At 42.7% G+C, this 24,798-nt stretch overlaps 1 protein-coding gene across 1 annotated transcript in view; it reads left to right on the forward strand.

Annotated features, from left to right (window-relative positions):
• LOC109936714 overlaps positions 1–24,798 on the forward strand; it is a 191,345-nt gene that overhangs the window by 94,775 nt on the left and 71,772 nt on the right. The window contains exons 22-30 of the mRNA XM_048609763.1: positions 1,537–1,614; positions 5,330–5,701; positions 10,206–10,562; positions 12,181–12,531; positions 16,741–16,872; positions 17,185–17,334; positions 20,655–20,771; positions 22,390–22,600; positions 24,595–24,761. Coding sequence (XP_048465720.1) covers positions 1,537–1,614; positions 5,330–5,701; positions 10,206–10,562; positions 12,181–12,531; positions 16,741–16,872; positions 17,185–17,334; positions 20,655–20,771; positions 22,390–22,600; positions 24,595–24,761 — 1,935 coding nt within the window. The remainder of the gene's footprint in view (positions 1–1,536; positions 1,615–5,329; positions 5,702–10,205; positions 10,563–12,180; positions 12,532–16,740; positions 16,873–17,184; positions 17,335–20,654; positions 20,772–22,389; positions 22,601–24,594; positions 24,762–24,798) is intronic.

Genomic DNA, 24,798 nt, shown 5'->3' on the forward strand with positions numbered 1-24,798 from the left:
AAGTTTATAATGGTACAGGCTCCAACATTATTTCCATCACATAGTTGCTGTGACATGATATCATCACACAGCTGACTGGGAATCTCTCTCACTTTTACTCTCTGCCATTGCTGTGTGTTTTGAAGTGTGATCCTTGACCTGTTTGACCACATTATGAGCGTACATTTCTTGGTCATCAAGTCCTAGAGTGGGACACACAAATGAACCTCTGTCTTAGTGGTATGGATGCTACCCATTGCACCAGAAGGCCTCTAGAACAGGAATACATTGTCCACCAGCTTTGGGGCAGTACATCTCCATGTTCATGGTTTGTTGAAACATGGATGATGGGCATTGTTTGATTCAGGACTGCACTGAGGTTAAAGGGTTCTTGTGGCACAGTGGTAGTGTCCCTACCTATGGGCTAGGAAACCCAGGTTCAAGTCCCACCTACTCCAGAGGCGTATAATAATATCTCTAGGCTGAGTTTGGGCTCTTGTGGTGCAGCGGCAGTGTCTCTACATCTAGACCAGGAGCCCTGGGTTCCAGTCTCACTGCTCCAGAGGCATGTAAAAAAATCTCTCAACAGGTTGATTAGAAAATATCTGGGGTCGTTGGTTCAAATCCCAGTACTGGACAGGAGGCTGTATGTACAGGTTGCCCCTTTGGTCTCTAATAGGTCCCATTCCTTTTCCTGGTAATCCTCTTACCCTTAATATACTTACAAAATGCCTTAGTGTTTTCGTTGATCCTTTCTGCAAAGGATATGCCCCCCAGTGCATCCCACCCAGACCCATCCCCCTATAACCCACCTAATCTACACATCCCTGAACACTGCGGAAATTTAGCATGGTCAACCCATCTAGCCTGCACATCTTTGGACTGTGGGAGGGAACTGGAGCACCCGGAGGAAACCCACACAGACACGGGGAAAATGTGCAAACTCCACACAGACAGTCGCCCGAGGGTGGAATTGAATCCCTGTCCCTGGTGCTGTGAGGCAGCAGTGCTAACCTCTGAGCCACTGTGCCGCCCTATGCTTCCCTCTTTTTCACAAACTCTCAATATTCCGTGACACCCAGGGTTCCCTGGACCTGCCACCATTGCCCTTCACTCTTAGAGGAACACGGTGGTCCTGAATTCTCAATATAGTACTTTTAAAAGATTTCCCACTTTCTAAATGTAGACTTACTGCAAGTAGCTGCTCCCAGATCCTGTCTGATAACCTTGAAGTTAGCCTTCCCGCAATTTAGACACTTCATTTCTGCACTGTCCTTATCCCTTTCCATAATGACATTGAAACTTACAGAGTTATGGTCATTATCCTCAAAGTGTTCATCCACTGAAACTTCACCCACCTGACTGGCTTCATTCCTTAGGATTCTCTGGGGTGTTCCCAGGATTTTGGTAATGCATTTGAAAAAAACGTACTGTTGAATATGACCTTAATCAGATTACGGGGCAAAGGAACTGCTTTCGATTACTCATGAAGAAATCAACATTTTTCCCCTACTGTTGCTAAGCTGTTTATTTATTCTTCTTTGTGTGTCTTTGCAGGCAAACTGCAGTGGAGAGGCTTCTCAAAGGCTGCTTCTGGGACACTGTTCTGGAGCAGTGGCGGGCAAATCCTTTGAGGTACAGATTTCACTTACAAAGCAAGGCCACAGATATTGCTCGATTCTTGAGCTTAGGTACCGCAGGCAAGGCCTTAGTTTTGAAGGTTGCTTGAAATTGGTGCACAGGCAGGAGATAAGAGCAAGACTTGTTCATACTTCCAGATTATTGCAGTCTTTGGGTTTCCCAAGTGAGACACAAGTGATGACCTTTCACAAGAACAATGCAAGTAAGCACATGGGCAAATTTCACCTCGTAGTTGATGGACATACAATTATGGCTGACGGGGAATTGTCAATGCAGCCTTACTTTGGGTGGTACTGGTTAGCCTCCTATTTGAAACCAGGTCATCGGACCACTCACCATCTTGTGGAAGTTAAAGGGTTAGTGAGGCCAGGAGGTTGTGATATGACAGGTTCACTTAGAGCGTCATCCAAAAATGTTTTAATGACGATAAATGTTACTACACAATGCACAGATTCCTATGGTGCTGAAATCAAATGGGAGCACAAATCCAGGAGTGCGAGAGGCAAAAGGGAGAAGACTGTTTCCTTCCAGGCAGTTGGAGAGGCAGAGGGTAATCTTTACAGGGGTAGGTTTGCCCTGCAAAACAATGAGAATTACCTCAACACCAGTGGAAGACTTCTCACCTTCAAGAGCAAAGCCAAATTAACCTGGACGATGAACCAAAGGATGAGAAGATTGCAATCCCTCAGGATTCCTGGAAATATCCAAGCTGAGGGTTTGGCCTATTTCAGAAGTAATTCACTTGGAACAGCCGCAAATATCAAATTTGACGGGAAACCTGTTCGCTTGAAACTGAAAGCAGGTTGGGGAAGAAGAAAGAAATTGGATTTTTTCCTCCAACATGCCGTTCAGACTTGGACAAATATGGGGCTACCCGCCAGGAACAAGTTGATTGCAACAACTACATTTGGCAAAAACATGGACATCAGTCTGGAAGGTACTGCTGGGTTGTGCAGAGTTGCTGCAAGTGGGCAACTTGGCAGAGGCACCTTTACCAAGTGGAAGCTGGTGGTTGACAATCAATGCCCCTACTTTGAGGTAGAAGGAAACGTGTGCCCACATGGGTGCATTTGTTTCAGCAATTTAAATTCTTTTCCTTACTCCCCGTATAATTCTGGGCCTATGACTCAAAGCTGTGCTGAGCCAGTTCATTAATCTAGAACTAACAAGCTGAAACTGAGGCTGCTTCGTTTGAATACTGCAATTAAACATAAGATGTGCCAGTGACTTTCTGGTTATGTTATCATCTGGTTTTATTTGCTTGCAGAATAATAATGGATAATAATGCTTGGATAATAATGGTTACAGATTTCAAGTAATTATCAGTAGCGTTCTGACACTAATTGAGTTTCCGATCCATACAAGAATTGCATGTCAACAATTGATTTTCTGACCCTGCTAGTGTTAGTGTTTGTAACATTGGAATTAATCAAACCTACACTGCAGCCAGCTGTACTGTGATTCCCTTAAAAGATCAAAACATCAAACCTCTAAGAAACTATCATTTCAACGTTCTTCAACCAACTGCTGATTTATGGAGATTTTACAAACATTTTGCACATTCCCCTGATATCCCTTGCTGACTTCAGGAAGCATTGCATTTATTGAGCTGAAATATTTTAAAGTTTGACCATTTTATCGGTACCTATCTCTTATAGAGATAACTGGCAATCTTGGTTTGGATTTCTAATGTGATCTTAACGTGATTAGCCCTGCATTACCCCAACTTGTATAGAAGCCAGATTTCGACTGTTAAAATGCTGAGTCGCTGCCAAATGTACAAGTGAAAGTTTCTCAGCATCTGTTGGTGTAGATTTTCTGATTATAGAAAGTGCTACCACAACTTGATTTGATGCCAACTTTTAGCTTTGTACTGAGGTCACCCTGGAAACCATAGATTACCAACATAGCATATTACAAATGTGCTCATTAATGAACTGGTATATGCATGGGATAAGGGGTTTCTTTGTCTGTGCTTTTTGAAACCACTTTCCAACACTTGCATTAGTGCATGTATCAAGACTATTATTGGTGCAGTCAATACTAACAATTCTCCTGTTCCTTATCTGAACGCTGTTCCCACTGTTGGTCACATTTTTGAGTCTTCACAAAAGCATTGTGAGAATTTGAAGTTTGAAATTTCTCGTTTAGCCTCTGGCGGATTGGGATTGTGTCAGTTGTTAACATTATACACTAGCCCAACATGCCTCCATCCCGCTCACCTGTAGCTGTAATGGAGCTGGGATAAGTAGAGGCCATTTTGGCCCTCTTACAGAAAGTAGGCTGTCAATTTAAACATTTTAAAGCTAGCAGCTTTTCATTTATCTTGCTGTCCAAGTTTCACAGCAGACCTTCACAGAATCCCTACAGTGTGGAAACAGGTCATTCAGCCCTCCAAAGAGCACCCCACCGAGACCCACCATATTGCTGTAACCCTTCATTTTGTATGGCCAATCCAACTAACCTGCACCTCTATGGACTGTAGGAAGAAACCGGAGCACCCTGAGGAAACCCACGCAAACACGGGGAGAATATATATACAACCTCCACAGAGAGAGTCACCTGAGGGTGGAATTGAACCCGGGTCCCTGGCACTGTGAGGCAGCAGTGCTAACCTCTGAGCCACTGTGCTACTCCAAACTTGGCAAACTTGATAGCCCCAAAGGGAGTCAAGAACAAATTCAGAGAAAACATAAGTATTTTCACAGTACTAATTATGAGCCAAGGACAGCATCCAAGCTCAGACCGCTCACTCCTGCCCTGCACCCTGGGGCAGGGATCAACCCCTTCCACAAAGGCCAGGGTTTTTGTGAACTGCTCCAGAGTGGTCACAGTCCAACAGGAGGCAATGGCAAAGTGGGTAATGTAACTGGGCTAGTAATTAAGAGGCCCAAGCTAGTTCTGTGGGGATATGGTTCAAATCCCACCATAGCAGCTGATGAAATTTGGAAACAATTAAAGTAGTAACATTGGCCATGACCACCACGATCAATTGCTTTAAAATCCCATCTGGTTCACTCATGTCAAATAAGGGAAGGAAATCTGCCATCTTTACCCTGTCCGGGCTATATGTGACTCCAGACTCTCAAAAATGTGGTTGACTTTTAACTGCCCTCTGAATTGACCTAGCAAGCCCCTCAGTTCAAGGGTAATTAGGACAGGTCAACAAATACTAGATTCACTAGAGATGTTGGCATCCCATGAAAGAATAAAGTAAAGTCTGAAATCCAAGCCTGTCACTTAGGCTGACTCTGGGTTTCTGCTAAGACCAAAAATAACCAATCATTTTGGAGTCCAAAGTCCACAGCTTGCAGGGAACCCTGACTTTTTCATCCAAAACCCTACCCCCAGCCTTCGTTATCAATCCCTGGCAGTATCAAGACCTCTGATGTCATCCACTCAAGAATGAATGTTATCAGAAGTGCTGCCACAATACATTAAGACGTATATCAGTCAGGGCCATTTCTCTTGGGAAAGTGTGTGGATAAGGTTGCTAGTTCAGTAAATTATGATTTCAGTATCGAACATAATTACTGTACTCACTTCCAACATTATGATGTTTTTCAAGTGTTAAGTTTCCTGTTCCTTTTAAGAATTGCACTTTATGCAGTTTTATAAAATGTGCAATGATTTGAATCATGGATCTTAATTTTAAAAGTGTCTCTATTATTAATAAAAAGTTTTAAAATTACTTTATCTCATATTCCAGAGTGCACTGCCGGCAAGTTTCTCACTAAATGGGACACTGAGGACAGACGGGTGTGAAGCAGACTTTACCGGCCACCTTCAGATGGACAATAAGTTTGCGCAGCTTGAATGGCAGACTATATGGAGCCCAATTCCCAGCATAGACATTGGTTTCAGGCACTCTATTCCTTCCATACTGACTGTGGGCATCCCAAAGGACAACAGACTGCTGATCCGAACAGGCAAAGGGACGAGACATGAGGCCTCTGTTGAGTTTACCATTGGCGGATGCAGCTTAAGAGCTGTCGGCGATGTCGAAGCCTCCGGCAACAGAAAAGAAGGGAGTGGAGCTTCATGGTCAGCGTCTCTCCTGAACAGATGCCTTATCCTCGAGGTATGAGTAAAAGTTCACTCGGTGTGACCCAATTGCCAGGGTTTGGTGCCCATCTTATAGTCTGAATGATTGCCCCAACTTAGGAGGTGAAAATATTTGAAGTGGACTATAGTACCTTAGCTTCTTAACAAAAACAGAGCTCTTTTCAAAATTAACTCCTGGATCATTGGATTTGGAAATCAGATGGGATCTGGTGGTCCCTGTGGAGGTGAACATGGAGCTGCCTCCAGTGGAATGATGTTTTGGAGGGAATGGCCCATTGTTGACTTTCTGACAAGCTACAGCTAAGGATTTAAGACCTTGGTCCTTTGTGACTGGGATTAACCTGGCTGCACACCATGAAATGTCCCCAGCCAGTAAACCAGTACAGCCAGGCACCTTGGAGAAGGGGTGGACCCTCAACTGAACACGTTCAGTGTCTGACCAGGAGCCTAGAGATAGGCCAGGAGGGGTATCTGCTGAAAACAACTCCCTTACCTCTGACTGCCCCGCCCCTCTTCCTGCAACCCCAGAAGGCACCAGCCAATTGCCTAACAAACCTCTTGCCTTACACCTGGATTGATTATCCATGATCCAAGTGGCCAGGTTTGGGATCTAGCAGCTCTCACTGGGCAACTTCTGATCCTGCATTCTAACTCAATGCCTGATAAGTATTAGGGTCAGTGGGCCTCACCTTAAGAAGTCAGTCCAAGCTCTAGACCCAATAAACAAAGCCCCATCTTCCTCAACAGCCCCTTACCCCTAGTTAAAACTAAATATTGTTTGCAGAAACATTCCCTTTGTCATGTTGATAGGGCACGGCCAAGATTCATTCGCTTGATTTCTCTCTCCAAAGATGCTGCCAGAACTGCTGAGTAGTTCCAGTTTTTCACTTTCTACTCCATTTGTCATTTTTTAGACCATGCCTATGAATTGTAGTCAAAAATAAATGTGTTTGTTGATCCTAAGAAGGGATTTGTTGAAGGGATTTGATAGAGTAAGTAAGGAGAAATGGCTTCTATTGACAAAAGAATACAATAACCAGAGGACATTGGGTTAAGGTGACTAGCACATTTAAAACAGAGGTAACATGAGGTTATATTTCTTTTCACAGCCAATTGTCTTGTCATGATCAAAAATGCACTCTCTGAAGGGTTGATGGAAGCAGATTCAATAGTGACTTTCAAAAGAGAATTGGATAAATACTCAACAGGGAGAAAAATTACAAGGACTAGGGCAAAGAACAGGCGAGTTTTCCAGAAGAGAGTTGAATGATCTCTATAAGGAGTTAGATATAGTTCTTAGGGCTAAAGGGATCAAAACATATGGGGAGAAAGTGGAACAGAGGTCTGAGTTGGATGATTAGCCACGATCATGTTGAATGGCATAGCCTAGTCAGAAGGCTGAATGGCCTATTCCTGCTGCTATTTACTGTGTTTCAATGAGTGTGGTAAATGGCATCGCTCATCCAAAGTTCTAGCATGGGATTGGTGGGATGAATGACCATTCTCCTGTGCTGCATCATTCAATGTTCCTGTGTTAGAAAAGCTTGTAATATTTACACATAACTTACTGATCCTTAAGAACAGTTTCAGTGAGTAACAAAATCAAACTGGGAAACCCAGAAGGTGCTCCACCTAGGGTCATATAGCACACTGGAGGCCCTTCATTCATCAGGTCTGTACCAATCTATCTACACAAATCCCACTTGGCCCGTAGCCTTGAATCTAATACCCTAACTCTCTAAGTCTGATGTAATCCTTTGCCATTCACATTGGTGAATGAATTGTAAATCATAGATGTAGTTGCTTCGTAAATAAGCTTCTAAAGAAGCTGTGACATGCCGCAATTAGCAGTCTTTGCCCTATCTTTGTTTCTCTGATTTTTTTTAAGCTGTTTGGAAGGACTGTTAAAGAACCCAGTTTTACTCGGTCATGCATGAAGCTCAAGCTGGGCTGAGTTCTGTGAGAGACCAAGAAAGCTATTGCTTTTCACAGAAACCAGCTACAAATGTTTTGGTCACTGTCACTATTGAGAGATTGCAGCTGCTTTTGTTGGTGCCAGTGAAGTGTTTGCACAAGCAACTATTGAAGTATTTCATGGTATCAACTGCTGTGGCCATGCACATGGGGACTGGAGGTTTGCTCAACATGCAGAGAGTTTTGAAAGTTAGTTCTTAATTATTTACACAAAGCCTATTTATTCTGCTGTTTCAGGCACATGTTGACAGGCAACAGAATCTTGATTGTAGTAATATTAGAAACTAGTGGAGGCCATTTAGCCTCTCCAGTCTGTTCATGTTGGCCTTCATAGCAAGACGATTTGAGCACAAGAACAAAATATCTTGCTGTTATTATACAGGATCCACCTGGAGTATTGTCCTCCTTATCTGAGGAAGGATGTTCTTGTTGTAGAGAGAGTACAGTGAAGGCTTACCAAATTGATCCCTGGGATAACAGGACTGACATAGGAGGAGAGATTGAGTCAGTTAGGGTGATATCCACTCGAATTTTGAAGAATGAGGTAGGGATCGCAACAAAACCTATAAACTTATACCAGGACTAGACAGGTTAGGTGCAGGAAGGATGTTCCCAATAGTGGGGGAGTCCAGAACCAGAGGTGGTAGTTTAAGGATAAGGGGTAAACCATTTAGGACGGAGATGAGCAGAAATTTGTTCGCTAAGAGAATGGTGAGCCTGTCAAATTCATTGCCTCAGAAAGTGGTTGAGGCCAAAACATTATGGTGTTTTTAAGAAGGAGGTAGATATAGCTCTTGTGGCTAAAGGGAATCCAAGGATATAGGGGAGGGGTTGATTAGGACATAGAGCATGTTAAATGGCGGAGCAAGGGTGAGGGGTCCTGTTTCTATCTTCTGTGTTCCTACTATTTAGTTAGATAGTGATTGATTTGCACCTCAAATCCGTTTACCTGCGCTTGCTGTATACTCTCTCAAACACCAACCTAACAAAAATCTGTCTCAGTTTTGAAAACTCAAATGGTCGAGATATCTACAGTCATTTGAGAGAGAATGTTTCAGATCTCTGCTTAGTTATATCTGCTAACTGAAGTTAAAATTATTATCCCCTTGTTTTTAAGTCACTGACCAGAGGATGTACAGTGAAAAACCAGTAATATTGGGAAATGATTGTACTGGTCATACTGGTCCTTCATTTTGAAGTATACGAGATGAGTTTGACCTAGGTGTCTGTCTGTCAATTTTATTGACTTCTCTCAGATCCTCTACAGTGACCTTTTCAAATCCTGGTAACATTTTAAACCCTTGATTAAATCAACCTTGTGCACCTCAAGACAATGCATGCTAAGTTTACAAAAACAGCCCTTATAACTAAGCCACGGTCATTTTAAGGTGATTTTGATCTGCAGCCTCTCTAACACCCATGAATCCTTCCTGAACTGAAGGCCATATTTCAGATAGAACCTGACTGGAGCTCTGTTTGTCACCTGCTCAGTTTATGAGTCTATGCTGCATCTCACTTCCTGCTCGTGTCGGCGTGACTTATTGTCTCTTCTAACTGTCTTTACCTTCATCACAAATATTCTGGATAAGCTGACGAACATCAGGGAGCTGGAACATCTGCACCATGTGGCTTCCTTCATCTCTGAGTTGTTGATAGAAGGTAGCCTTGTTAGTGACTAGCAACTTTAGAAAATATACACATATATATTTCCTTAATCAACCTGTTCAGAGATGTTATTGCACACCTCTGGAGCAGGTGGAACTTGAACCCAGGCCTCCTGGTTCAGAGGTAGAGTCATTACCACTATGCATTAGAGTTTTTCTGGGATATGCATTAGATACAGGATAGAATATAGAGGACACCTCGGAAACCCTACACACTCTCTCAGGTCCTAGTTCTATGTGATCGCACGTCATCATGGCATGACTGCTTCTGCACATGCTCAGTAACCATTGGTAAAGTAACAGTATAACTAACTCTATAGCCCACAGCCCCCACCTGCCCCAACACTTAAGGACCTAGTCCTCACCTGCTCCAAATCTTAAGGACCTAGCCTCTAACTGCTCAAATAGAATTCAGGGTTCCATGTCGTAGCCTAGATCTCCCTCCAAGTCTATCCTGTTGGAAGGCAAGTAGTAGTCTCGTATAGTCCTCAGACCTGGACCAGATTCCTGTCAGTCCAAGAGTTTAGAAACCCTGAAGAGAGCAGCACAATCCCGAGCATCACTTTTGTCTCGGTTTGGCAAAAGGCTCCACTTCCATTCAGGGTCCACAGGAAACTCCTGATCCAAATCTGGACGCATCAGATGGACGTGGTGGTTACAATTCTGTGAAGTTACAACAGGAGGCTTTCAAAATGGTCAAGCTGTTAGGTCCCCAAAGGTTAGTTGGAGCTGTGAGCAACATTTTTTTCTCCCAAATATAAAACCGGTTACAAAAACATAATGAGCAAAGTTAAATGCATGAATAAATGGACCATTTAGTATAGATGTTGTGCTGTGGTTACATGCGTACCTGAATGCAGATTTGAATTTATTTTCCCTCAGAGAGTGGGAATCCCGCAAAATCTGGAGACAAGTGGCTCCTTGAACGTCGACAGCTGCAACGTTGCATTCAGAACAAATGTGCTGAATGATGGTGAGACAGCAGAATTGCATCTGGAGACATCCTGTGATCCCAAGTACACGGTGAACGGCATGTTCAAGCACAGTGTCCCTCGGCTGAGTAAACAGGGTGTCCCCAGAGAAAGCCGAATCCTGCTGATGGCTGCAAAGGGAGCAAACGTGGAAGGCTCCATCCTGCTGCAGTCTGGGAACTGCAAAATCCGGGCCGATGGTAATTTAAACTCCGGACCGAAAGCAGAGTGGACATGGATGACAGAAACAGATTGCCAGATATTACAGGTAAAATGGAGTTACAATTAACTCATAAAATTCTCACGTAAAGCAATGGTTTTCAGAATGCTAAAACTCCATCACAGTAAGTTTCTGTGGGTAGACTTATTTAGTCATAGAATCCTTACAATGTGGAAAGAGGCCATTCAGTCCGTCAAGTCTGGGCCAAATGCAGGCAAATGGGACGAGTTCAGTTTAGGAAACCTGGTTGGCATGGACGCGTTTGGCTGAAGGGCCTGTTTCTATGCTGTATTATACTATGAATCTCTGGACAGTAGTTTTGTAAGGAATTGATCCAAATTTAAACTTATGTCTCATAGGGTGTCTCCTCTGACAACTCATAGCCTTCTCATTCTGGAGATTGGTTCTAAGAAACTGTGGACTTCTCTTCAGCTCTGCTTTGACTGGACACTTTCACTAACAGCATCTCTGCTGTTATGGGCCTCATCTCTCTGAATGAACCTCTTTCTGGTTCCCTTCTCTCTGGGTCGTAAAACTCAAGTCATCAAATACGTTAGTAATTTTCCCAGGTAGCTTGCTAGTCATTTAGCTAAAGTCACATGATTACTTGGAAATGATCATTTTAGCTCACTGTTCAAACTGTCTTTCTAACCTTTTGGAAGAAAACAAGTCTGACCTATTGAGAACTGAAAACAAAAATCAATTTCTCCTTCACTGTAGAACCTAAGTTCCTTAATAATAATAATATATTGTGAGATAGTAAGAACTGCCGATGCTGGAGTCTGAGATAGCACAGTGTGGAGCTGGAGGAACACAGCAGGCCAGGCAGCATCAGAGGAGAAGGAAAGCTGACGTTTCAGGTCAGGACCCTTTTTCAGAAAAAAAAACTTGAAGAAGGGTCCCGACCCGAAACATCACCGTTCCTGCTCCTCTGATGCTGCCTGGCCTGCTGTGTTCCTCCAGCTCCACACTATTATAGTATATTGTGAGCCTTCTTTACAACAGTGTTGAAATCAATTTCACAAAGTGTTCTTTACTGTGATCCTCCAACCGATATTTTTATTTAGAGTCCTAGAGATGTCCAGCATGGAAACAGACCCTTCATTCCATCTCATCCATGCTGACCGGATTTCCTAAAGTAATCTAGTCCTATGTGCCAGCATTTGGCCCATATCTCTCTAAACCCTTTCATTTCATGTACCCATCCAGATAACTGTTAAATGTTGTAATTGTAGCAGCCTCCGCCACTTCCTCTGCAGCTCATTCCATGCGCGCACCATCCTCTGCGTGAAAATATTGCCCCTCAGGTCCATTTTAAATCTTTCCCCTCTCACCTTAAACCTATGCCCTCTAGTTTTTGGACTCCCCTACACTGGAGAAAGACTTTGGCTTTTCACCCTACCTATGCCCCTCATGATTTTGTAAATGTCTATAAGGTCACCCCTCTGCCACCGATGCTCCAGGGAAAATAGCCCCAGCCTATTCAGCCTTTCCCTATAGCTCAAACCATCCAACCCTGGCAACATCCTTGGAAATCTTTTCTGAATCCTTTCAAATTTCACAACATCTTTCCTATAGCTGGGAAATCAGAATTGAATACAGTTAAATATTACGGACGAATAGCAACTTTGTAAGGTATTGATCCAAATTGTTTCTTTCATTTCAGAATTTTAAGATTCCAGCTCAGTCACATTGTAATGGATCCATATACATCGAAAGTTGTAAAGCAGAATTTCTAACCAGTATCCAGTTGGAAGACCACACTGCTGTCCTGGAGATAAATTCAGAATGTGATCCTAAAGTTAATATAGAGGTCATATTTCAACACAAACTTCCAATGCTAAAGGGGATTCCAGCAAACAACAAACTCTTATTTACAGCAGAAAAAAACCAAAAATCTGAGTTTGAATTAGATTTATTGATGGGCACTTGTAATCTTCTGGCAAATGGAGCTCTTCAAATGAAAAATAAAACTGAGTTAAACTTTTTGATAAACAACAAATGTAAGAAGCTGCAGGTACGTTTAGATGATTGTTATCTTATTGTTTTAGGTTTCAGAGAAATATTTATGGATGCCTCAATGCATTTGTCATGATACTACACATCATTGGTAAACAATTCTGACAGTACCGGTGGGATGAGATATTGCAGATATAGCTGAAATATTGTACCTGCATGACTGATAAAGATGCTAAGAGATGTGGTTGGCTATTAATTGTGCTATGAAATGGCCAAGCAAACTAATCAGTTGTATCAAATTGGTACAGAAATGTCCAATAGCAACAAATCTCAATACACCAACTGGCATCTACCACAGCATCAAAAATCACAAAACCAGCCCTTTCAATCCTGCAATGTCCCACTGTCTAACAACAGGGGCTTGCGCCATAATTGGGAGTGCTGTCCCACAGCCTAGTCAAGCAATTTCTTGACAGCTTAATAAGAACCAAACCTCGTTTTTCAAGGACCGTAACTTCCCCCCCTCAGTGGTCGAGAACGCCCTCAACCGTGACTCCCACATTTCCCGCAACTCATCCCTCACACCCCGTCCACGCAATGAGAACCAAAAAAGAATCCCCCTCGTCCTCACGTACCACCCCGCCAACCTCCGGATCCAACGCATCATCCTCCGACACTTCCGCCATCTGCAATCCGACCCCACCACCAAAGACATCTTTCCCTCCCCACCCTTATCTGCTTTCCGGAGGGACCACTCTCTCCGTGACTCCCTTGTCCGCTCCACACTCCCCTCCAGCCCCACCACACCCGGCACTTTTCCCTGCAACCGCAAGAAGTGCTACACCTGCCCCCATACTTCCTCCCTCAACCCCATCCCAGGCCCCAAGAAGACTTTCTACATCAAGCAGATGTTCACCTGCACATCTGCCAATGTGGTATACTGCATCCGCTGTACCCGGTGTGGCTTCCTCTACATCGGGGAAACCAAGCGGAGGCTCGGGGACTGCTTTGCAGAACACCTACGCTCGGTTCTCAATAAACAACTGCACCTCCCAGCCGCGAACCATTTCAACTCCCCCTCCCATTCCTCAGACGACATGTCCATCCTGGGCCTCCTGCAGTGCCACAACGATGCCACCCGAGAGTTGCTGTTCGTGCAACCTATATTCCGCTTGGGAACCCTGCAGCCCAATGGTATCAATGTGGATTTCACAAGCTTCAAAATCTCCCCTCCCCCTACCGCATCCCAAAACCAGTCCAGCTCGTCCCCGCCTCCCTAACCTGTTCTTCCTCCCACCTATCCCCTCCTCCCACCTCAAGCCGCACCCCCATCTCCTACCTACTAACCTCATCCCGCCCCCTTGATCTGTCCGTCCTCCCTGGACTGACCTATCCCCTCCCTAACTCCCCACCTACACTCACCTTTACTGGCTCCATCCCTGCTTCTTCGACCTGTTTGTTTCCTCTCCACCTATCCTCTCCTCTATCCATCTTCTATCCGCCTCCCCCTCTCTCCCTATTTATTTCAGAACCCCCTTCCCCTCCCCCATTTCTGAAGAAGGGTCTAGACCCGAAACGTCAGCCTTTCTGCTCCTATGATGCTGCTTAGCCTGCTGTGTTCATCCAGCTCTGCACATTGTTATCTCTGCAGGAGTTCCTTCGGCTAGTGTCCTAAGCGCAATCGTCTTCAGCTGCTTCCCCAGTGATCTTGCCTCCATTATAAGGTCAGAAGCAGGGATGTTCACTGATGATTGTCCAATGTTCAGCACCATTGTGAGTTGTCAGAAGTTGAAGCAGTCCATGTCCATATACTGCAAGACCTAGATAATGTCTAGGCTTTGATAAGTAACGTATGTGCTGCACGAGCACTAGGTTGTTATCAGATCCAACAAGGTAGCTGAGCTGTCTTCCCTCGACATTCAATGGCATTACCATCCCTGCATCTCACAATGTCAAAATCCTGGGGGATACCATTGACCAGAAATAAACTGTACAACGTTTACCACAAAGGTTTGATGTCAATATCTCATTGCTAACCATGAATAATGTCACAGAGCAGCATCTATCCATATCGTAACGTACAAGGAGCAATATTGTAACTATTTCTGACTACTTACATCCACACTACATAACCAGATCTGTGCTCCCCGTCAATTAGTCTGTGCATCCATCGTCATCTTCTGGAAATTAAACTGTGCCGGCCATATAAATGCTATGCTACAAGAGCAGGTCAGAAGCTAGGAATGCTGCAGCAAGTAACTCACCTCCTGATTCCCCAAAGCCTGTCCACATCTACAAGGCACAAGTCAGGAGTGGGATGGGAATACTCCCCCTTGCCTGGATGGATACAGCTCCAATAACACTCAAGAAGCTTGACACCATCCAGGACAAAGCAGCCCGCTTGATTGGCACCACATCCACAAACGTTCACTCCTTCCATGACTGACACTCAGGAGCAGTAGTGTGTACTATCTACAAGGTGCACTGCAAAAATAATACCGAGGCTTCTCAAGCAGTTCCTTCCAAACTAACAACCGTTTCCATCCAGCAAGTACATGGGAACACTACCACCTGCAAGTTCCCCTTAAGCCACACTCCATTCAGTCTTGAACTATGTCTCCTGAACCTCCCCCTTAACTGCACTGTGGGTGCTCTTACAGCCTATGTGCAAGACGTTGACTCATCACCACTTTTCCTGGGTAATTAACGATGTGCGATAAATGCTGGCCTATCCAGTGATATAAACATAACTTTATTCTATAAACAGAACTAAGCTTTAAAATCTTGCATTTCTGATTGCAGATCAATGTCATCATTAAACTATCTTTTTTGATGTACCATATAATGATGGTGGTAAAGGTTGTCCTGTGAGGTCAAAGAATTTGGTGGATGCACAGACTCATTGATGGCGAGCACAGAGCTGATTATGTAGCTTCAATCTAGATGCATAGAGTCAGAAACAGGCTATTGGTAGTCATTTGTTGGACAGTTGCTGCTCTGGGACATTGTTCATGGGCGACAAAAAGAGGTTAACATTAAACCATTTTAAAAGTGACAAATTCTCTACAAGTCATGGCTCTCCTTCAACAAGAGCTGATTAAGGGGAGACAATGGCCAAGTGGTATTATCACTGGACTGTTAGTCCAGAGACCCAGGTAACATTCTGGGGACTGAAGTTTGAATCCCGCCACAGCAGATATTGAATTCAATAAAAAAAATCTGGAATTAAGAGTCTAATGATGACAATGAACGCATTTGTTGATTGTCAGAAAAACCCATCTGGTGTACCAATTTCCTTTAGGGAAGGAAACTGCCATCCTTATCTGGTCTGGCCTACATGTGACTCCAGACCCACAGCAATGTGGTTGACTCTGAACTGCCCTCTGGGCAATTAGAGATGGGCAATAAATGCTGCCTAGGCAGCGATGCCCTCATCCCGTGAATGAATAAAGAATAAAGGATTCTTCCAGCCACGGTAGGCCAGCTGAATGTGAAGATGGGATGAACAGCACACGTGTGAAATTGGAATGGTGCTAGATCGCAGCCCTGCTTCGCTCTTCTCAACAAGATCTGGCACTTCATTCTGCCATGGAGCAGCTGTATGATCCTGGCTAACTGCCAGTCCAGGATTGTTCAGAGAACAGCGACCGTGTCAAAGGCCCTTGAAAAGTCAATGACTGCTGAACCGCAGAATTATTATAGAGCAGACGGAGTTCATATGGCCCATTGTATCTGCACCAGCTCTCCAAATGACTTACTGCTAACCCCCTGCTCTTTCCCCATAACCCTGCATGCTATTTCTTTTCAAACCATCATCTAATGCCCTCTTACAGTGATTGACTCTGCCTCCTCCATACTACCAGGCAGTGCATTCTGGACCTGAACCACCTGCAGTGGGACAGATTTTTGTCATATCACCTTTATGAAAATGAAGTTCTGCTTGAGGCATTATTCCTGAATTTGTCTCATTGTGGATAGCATGTCTGCAACGCTGAGACCTGCATGAAGGTCACACTGAGTGCTATGTAGATTCATTTCTGACACGACATGTCTCAGCAGTGATTTTATTTTTCTCTGTGAGTTAACCAATTTGTAAATGATAAGAAACTTGTGTTGAATGTAAGATGTACTGTGGTCCACTATTGTCAATTTAGTGGCACTGCCAAGATCTATTTCACTTTTTGAGCTTTTAGTAAACAGCTCTTTTAGTTCAAAGATGTTATTGTTCTTTTTTATAAAAGTAATTATTTAATTTACTCCACTACAGGATCTAGGAGTACCGCTGAAAATTGGTGGATCAGGTTATATTGTGATAAATGGAGTTAACTTTGATTCACAACTACAGATCAACATTGATCAGACTAAACTAGAAGGTTTGCTCACTCTGAAAGCTGGTGCTGTAAGTACTTTGGATTTCCCTTGTTGACACCCAATTTATTTAAACCACAATGGAATGGATACAAGAGACAAAAAAAACCACACATAACTGGTCAGGATAGTGGGAATTTACAGGTTATGCGTTATATTGCACATTAAGTAAAAGATAGTAAATTTCCAAATGATAGTTGCACAGAGCCAAGTAAAACATGCTGATTTGAGAATTTATATCCACTCGACATGTTAAGGCTTAACTCCTTGAACTTCTACAGAGTCAACAGAGAGTACCAAAGTCTGCAATTATCAATTGTAATTTTGACACTTTTGTTTTAAGAATAAGCACGAGATTAATGCCTCATTGTTTCACACCATTGATGGTGCCTCACGGCTTGGAATTCCAGGAAACACAGTTGTCGCTTTAACAGCTGAGAAAGAGGGTGATACGTATAGGCGGTCCATCCGATTTATTGTCGATGGCAAGCAGGTAAATTAGAAAGATACTGCAAACTCTTGCTTGGAACTGGAGTTGGATAGATAAAAAGATTAGAGCAGGAAAACCAGATTTACACATCTGTAAAACCATCGCCATCTCCATTCCAAATCTTGTCTATTTAAGAACAAAATATAATTTCATGTTATTTTACTTCATTGTAATATCTCATTAGAACGCTGGGTAATTATGGTGACATTACCACAACGTCACTGAGCAATTGCACTGGGGATATGGGTTCAAATTCTAAAATGCTATCTGGTGGAATATAAGTTAGTTATATTAAATCAGGCATTGAAATCCAATCTCAGTGATGATGACCATGAGAGTAATCAGTGATTATTGAAAAAGCCCATCTGATTCACTAATGTCCTCATGGGAAGGAAATCTGCCACCCTTACCAGGTCTGGCCTACATAGGACTCCAGACCCAGAGCAACGTAGCTAACTCTGGACTGGCCTCAATGGTCTAACAAGCCATTCATTTAATGGGCGATTATTGAATTATTATATAATTACTTAGTTCGTGGGTAATAATTACTAGCCTTGCCAGTGATGCCCATGTCCTATAAAAGATTGATTTTAAAAAAAAGTCAGTGAATTTCTGTTTATTGGATTGTCAGCATTCTATTGTGTATTTTTTAAGAGGTATGGTTGAAGTATTTTTTTAATTTCAATTACGTTTTTAAACTATGCAATGATTCATATAGCACCATAATTTCATCCAGTATATTTCTTCTTCATTAATTTGGTGCATTGGTTGGAGCATAAGTTAAATGATCTCTTCAAATATAATTTTAAAAAATAGTTCAAGAGACCATAAGCAACAACTTGCAACAAAGTAAATTTAGAACATGCTTTAGGAACAGTTGATTTACTCATGGAGTGATTAATGCTTAAAATAATCCATGTAGGAAGATAGCAGAGGCAGTATTCTTGAGGAACATTCAGAACGCAGTTAAGTGTCATGATTTGAAGAGTTATGTTTTAGAAGAACAAGCTCAGCTCTGCCAAATGGTAATTTTTCTCCGTCCCCCCATCACTCTGCAAATGGATCACATGATCAGTCACAGATCTCCTAATATCTCCCACCATCCCTCCTCACCAAATTGACCCAGGTCCTGTACCTCAATCCAATTATCATTATAAACGTTTACATGTAAATGGTTGCTTTACCATAGAGAAACATTCCAAATGCTTCACACTTTGTGGCAGAGGCAAGGAATTACAGGACATCACTGAAGGACTGGAGGAAACTGTGAATTTTGCAGCAGGTTCCTGAGGATAGGTTAGAATGAAGTAAGACACAGCAACCTTAGTGACAGAGTACTCAAATGGAAACAAGATGATTGAAGGCTTTACCAACAGTGGTGTAGAGCAGGGAGCAGAGAAAGTAGCATAGACAAGACTAGTAGACCCTTAGAACTAGAGGACACAATTTAAAAATAAGGCATCTTCCACTTAAATTGGAGATGAGAATGCTTTTTTTTTGCTGTTAGAGTGTCTGTGGAACTCTCTTCCCCAGTAAGGTGGAGGTAGGGTCATTGAATATTTTTAAGGCAGAGTTAGACGGTCAGCTGACAAGGCGGGAAGCAAGAATGTGGAGTTGGTGTCACAAGAAGATCAGCTATGGTCCTACTCCTGCTCCTAGTTTGTATATGAGCAAGGGTGAAGACCTGACAAAGATTAAAGATAGGCATATGGCTGTAGAGGAATTTCTAGGCAGCAACGTGGATTTTGAAGTTAACAGGCCAAGGGAGACTTGCAAGGATTGGGCTGATGGGATTCTGTGGGATCTGTTTTCTGTGGGATTTGTCAAGTAAACGAAGATAGTAGAATGCATTGAAGGATCTTGTACTTTTAAATTTCTGTGCCAGGAAACATGTGACCTATTTGATAATGATTGACAATTGTGGCATTGTTTCAGACACAATTGTTGGCAGCAGGACATTAATAAAGCAGAAGGAAACTTCAGAAATTGGCACACATAATGAATCAGGAGGACTCTCTCCGGCCTGCTCTGTTCTTCTATGAGATCATGGCTGATCTGTGACCTCCTGTAATTCTATCTATTTATGGCATTTGTACCATATTCTTGCAATGTGTAACTGGTCCCTCTCACTTCCAAGCATAAATCATCAATCAAATTGTATAAAGAGCTGTAACATACATAACACAGCTGCAGTACTGTGAAGTGTTTTAGTCTCCTTCAATATACACTGGAATTGGAGTCAGTCCACAGAATCATACAGTACAGAAGAGGCCCTTTGGCCTATCATGTCTATAGTGCCAAAAATATACTACCTACACTCAGCCCACTTCCCCACTCATAACCCCTTGAGTATCATGACACTTCAAGTGATCATCCAAGTATTTCTAAAGTTTGTGAGATTTCCTGTCTCAACTATCATCCTGGGCAGTACATTCCAGACCCCCACCACGCCAGGGGAAAACGCTTTTCCTAAAATCCCCTCTAAACACTTCTGCCTTTCACTTTTTAAAATTATACCCTTTTTTTTAACCTTCAACTGAGGGCTACAGCTGCTTTCTATTCACTGTCTCCATGCCCCTTATTATCATATGCACCTCTATCTGGTCCCTTTCAACCTTTTCTCCAAAGGGAAACAGCCCGAGCTTACCCAGCCTCTCTTCCTAGCTGAAATGCTCCATTCCAGGCAACATCCTGGTGAATCTTCTTTGCACCTCCTTCAGTGCAATCATGTCCAGTAGTGCAGTGACAAGAAGATCTTTCTAGAGATGATTTATTAGGCCGATCCCAGGTATGGAGGGATCATCTTCTGAGGAGATTTTGGGTAGATTGGAGTTTAGCAGAATGAGAGGCAACCTTATTTAAGGATAAAAGATTCTTGTGGGTTTGACAGGGTAGATGCAGAAAGGTTGTATCCCTTGTGGGAGAGTTCAGGACTAGGAGGCATACTCTCAAAGTATGAGGTCACCCATTTAAGACAGACATGAGGAGGAATTTTTTCTGAGAAAGTGGCCGATTTGTGGTCTTCTTTACCACAGAGTTGTGGATGCTGGGTCTTCAAGGATATACAAGGCTGAGATGGGCAGATTTCTAATCTGTAAGGGAACTAGGGGTTATGGGGAACAGGTAGGAAAGTGGAGTTGAGGATTATCAGATTAGCTAGGATTTCATTTAACGGTGGAGCAGACTCAGTTGGCCAAGTGGCCATCTTCTGATCTTATGTCTAATGGTCTTACATACGCTCTGTGTACTAACAAATTGCTGAGTGTATATCTACTGGAAAAGCTGTGATAAATCCACTGAGATTATCATTACATTTCAATTAGGTCATTGAAGAAATGACTTTCATTCACAAGCCACAGCATATCTCCTTGAACTATAAACTTACTCATAATATTAAGATGCTGAAGATCCTATTCATAGATGAAAACACTGATATACAGGTAAGAAACTTGCCATTTGTAAAATATAACACATTGTAATTTCTTATACTTTTGAATGTTTAACCAGTAATCCAAAAGATCTCCATTTTATGGTGAAATATGTTTCTTAAAAATACATCCACGTACAACTTTGACAAATTATGTGCTTTTGCAGGGTCTTAAACTTTTACACAAATAAGTGTCAACACTGAGGGAAAAGGAGGAAAATTAAGTGAGTTTATCTTTTTTAAGATCTGAGATGTGGTCAGGTTTAAGGTGAGAGGGGAAAGATTTAAAACGGACCTGAGGGGCAACTTTTTCACGCAGAGGGTGATGCATGTATGGAATGAACTGCCAGAGGAAGTGGTGGAGGCTAGTACAATTACAACATTTAAAAGGCATCTGGATGGATATATGAATAGGAAGGGTTTAGAGGGATATGGGCCAAATGCTGGCAAATGGGACTAGGTTAATTTAGGATATCTGTTCGGCATGGACGAGTTGGACCGAAGGATCTGTTTCTGTGCTGTATAGCTGTATGACTGTATCATTAGAATATATTCCTTTCCCGTGATTTGACACTGAACCCAGGGTGAGGCGAAGGTTGGTCCTCTTGGACAAAGGTTGGTTTCCTTAAAACTTTGTGCTCAACTGTGTGTGAAATAAATTGATCTGCACTAATCCTGAGGACCACTTTGCTGTACTATATGCCTGAAGGTATACAGTACATTTGAGGACAGGGGATGTTGAGCAGGAGACTTACTGAGCACCATTCAACATAGAAACGTGGGAAATAGGAGCAGGAGTAGGCCATTCAGCCCTTTGAGTCTTGATCATAATTTACCATCCAACTGAGTACCCTGTTCCCACTTCCTCCTCATTACCTTCACCCCTTCAGCCCTAAGAGCTATATCTAACTCCTTCTTGAAAAAAACATTCAATGTTTTGTCCTAAACCACTCTGTGGCACACAGAATTCGACAGGCTCACTGCTGTCTGGGTAAAGAAATTTCTCCTCATTCCTAACTGTGGACTGCAGATACAAGAACCACCCCTGCCACCACTTCAGGAATTTGGAATGGAATGGAGTCCTGCTATAACTGGATCCTGTCTGATTTCTACCATCAGCTGCTTAATGTCTCTCACTGCTCAGGAAATGTGCTCCACCAAAGTTGAGGCATTCCTCTTACCAATATGAGCTACCAAGGGGTAGTAGGAACTGCAGATGCTGAAAAATCTGAGATAACAAGGTGTAGATCAGGTCTAGGCCCGAAACATCAGCCTTCCTGCTCCTATGATGCTGCTTGGCCTGCTGTGTTCATCCAGCTCTACACCTTGTTATCTGAGCTACCAAGGGGAACTGTTTCTTAATTCTGCGTCTAATATTCCCAGTGAACAATAGCTTGGGATTTGAACTCAAGACCTTCCGATTGTTCACTGTTCAACAATTGTGGAGGGCAGGTGGTAGAAAATGAGGATAAGTCCACCAGTGTCAATGACATGTATCTATTCATTGCGGCTTAAGTACAGCCAAGGAAGAGAATAGTGAGCAGGCACCTGCCACTCTCTTAGTATTTGTCCCTAAGCAGAGTAAAATATGGAGGCAAAGGAGGAAATGCATACATTTTCTTTCACTTCAGGTAAATGCAGATATCCAGGGACAAGCTCCTAATCTTGAGGGTTCAGTTCGAATCATTGTGGATGGTGAGAAGTCCATTGCATATGCATTCAACACCTACTCAAATGAAGAACATTTTAAATTTATCATCAGGAACAATCACAACAGCGAAAGCTTAGCGACTGCTGGATATCCGAAGGAGATTGTGCTTTTGTTAATTGCACAAAGAACTGGTAAGGTTTACATGTGTGACAAACCAGTGGCAATGTAACCTCGTTTTAAGTAAAATGACTAACTCGTTTGAAACCATCTTACTCGTTGTATCAAGTTGGAATTGGAATAGAATGTCATAGAAGGTAACAGATTTTCAAGCAGTATCAGGAAAATCACTGCAGAGGGAGAACCCAGTTTAAAAACAATCACATTCAGAAATGAACAAACTGGTTATAATGGAGCTTCATTTTGAGGTCAACCAGACAAGTCAAACCAGTATGTGTCATTTGCCAATTTTACTGGCTTTGTCCCCAGTCATGGCATCAGGCTATAATCGTTGGTTGTTCATGTTTTATTCAGGAAGTTTCTTTTCTTCAAAGATCTTCGCTATGTTTCTTGGGTCTCCATTATTGTTTTTAAAATTCCTCCTTATTTGGCGTTAAAATTGCACTCTATTCTGTTTCCATCATGGATGTGGTGCACTGAGGCTGTTAGACGTCAGCCTGTCAGTGAGGAACAAGTTAGTCCAGACCAGTTCGCACAAATCTTTCTGTCCATCCTGTCTAAAATTTTATCACAGAAATTAGACCAAACTAATTCTATCAGATTTGGCCCCACATCACAAAATGGCTCCAATAAATCATGAGTTGTGGTTGTCATTGAGAGAGGCCATTGAATGGTCTGGAGATGTTACTATGATGAAGTTGCATGAATTCTACTGATGTTGGGGTTGGGATCCATGATTTGATTTGATTTACTGCTATCACATGTACCAAAATAGAGTAAAAAGGGTTGTTTTGCTTGTGTATTGAGGCAAAAGAGTGAAGTTCAACCTCCATACTTGGGTGAGTTAGAGCATTATAAATATGTTCAAGATCTGTAACCCATTTCCAGCCAGCTGGAAATTGCTGGAGGAATGTGTAACACCAACATGCTCCCAAAGGTTAAGTTTGTCATTTAAATATTACAATGAAGCTGGGGGTGGGGGCTCTGTCTTTGCAGGTTTAAACCTGGTCATTGAGTTTTCTGGGCTTCAGGAAACCCAACAGCTCAAGGGAGATGAGGATAGCTTCAAAATAACAGCAGATAATCTTTATGGCACTGCTTGTAGGCTGAGAGGAACAGGGCTGTTTTCTGCCGCCACCCATTGTGTCTCCACTGACAACCAGCTGCTGCAATCTGTCACTTTCAGGCGGGAGACTGACTGAGCATGTGCCAAGTATGACCCAATAGTAAAATCTTCCAGGCCGAGGTGCACTGACAAACTTTGTCCCTGAAACACTGCATTAAAATCAGGTCTCAGCTACTTAAATACAGTTGGTTCAGCTCTCAACCAATTAACATCTCTCATGGAATTCACGGAATTGTAGAATCCCTTCAGTGTGGAAGCAGGCTATTTGGCCCATTGAGTACACACTGACCTTCCAAAGAGCATCCCACCCAAAAAAAAACCCTACCCTATCCCTGTAACTCTGCATTTCTCTTGGCTAACCCACCTAGCCTGCACATCCTTGGACACTACAGGTAATTTAGCATGAGCCAATCCACCCTAATCTGCACATCTTCGGATTTGCAGAGTTTGGCCGTTTGGAATTGCCTGAACTTCTCCAAAATCTGATTTGATAATTTGTTTCCATACTGATTTAGAAATAGAGCAAAGCAAACATAGATAAATGACTGCCACCAACACTAATTCAAAACACAGTCCCTCAGAGCATCATAACCTTGATTTTAAACTTTCATCCCCCTCAATGTCGCTCCGCATAATATACTGTGTTACTAGAAGCTCAGAAATGACCATTGGTGACCAAATGTTTAGATCCAATTGTATAACAGTTCTCTCTGCTATTATAACACCAGCATTAACTATTTATTTTACATGAGTTAACAACTGTGCCAAAATAACAGATTTTTGTATGAATGATTATTTTCAATAATTCGTTTGAGGCTTGAGTGAATAAAATCCACAGTTTTGCCAGTTCACATTGTTTTGTGTCACCCCTTTGATTCGCAGATACCAAAGTGAGTTCAGTGTTTGACATTCAATATGATGCCAAGAATATGAAGTTAAGTTTGGATGCACCCAGACAGTTTGAACTGGGAACTGTTGCTGAATTTAAAGTGGAAGTTCAGCATCAGATCCCCTTCATCAAGCAGCTTGGTGTACCTTTCAGCGTCAAGGTAATTGACGGGGGGAATATCTCCCTGCACATTCTTA

The sequence above is a fragment of the Rhincodon typus genome, chromosome 21 (assembly GCF_021869965.1).
Source record: "Rhincodon typus isolate 14 chromosome 21, sRhiTyp1.1, whole genome shotgun sequence".
Taxonomy (NCBI): domain Eukaryota; kingdom Metazoa; phylum Chordata; class Chondrichthyes; order Orectolobiformes; family Rhincodontidae; genus Rhincodon; species Rhincodon typus.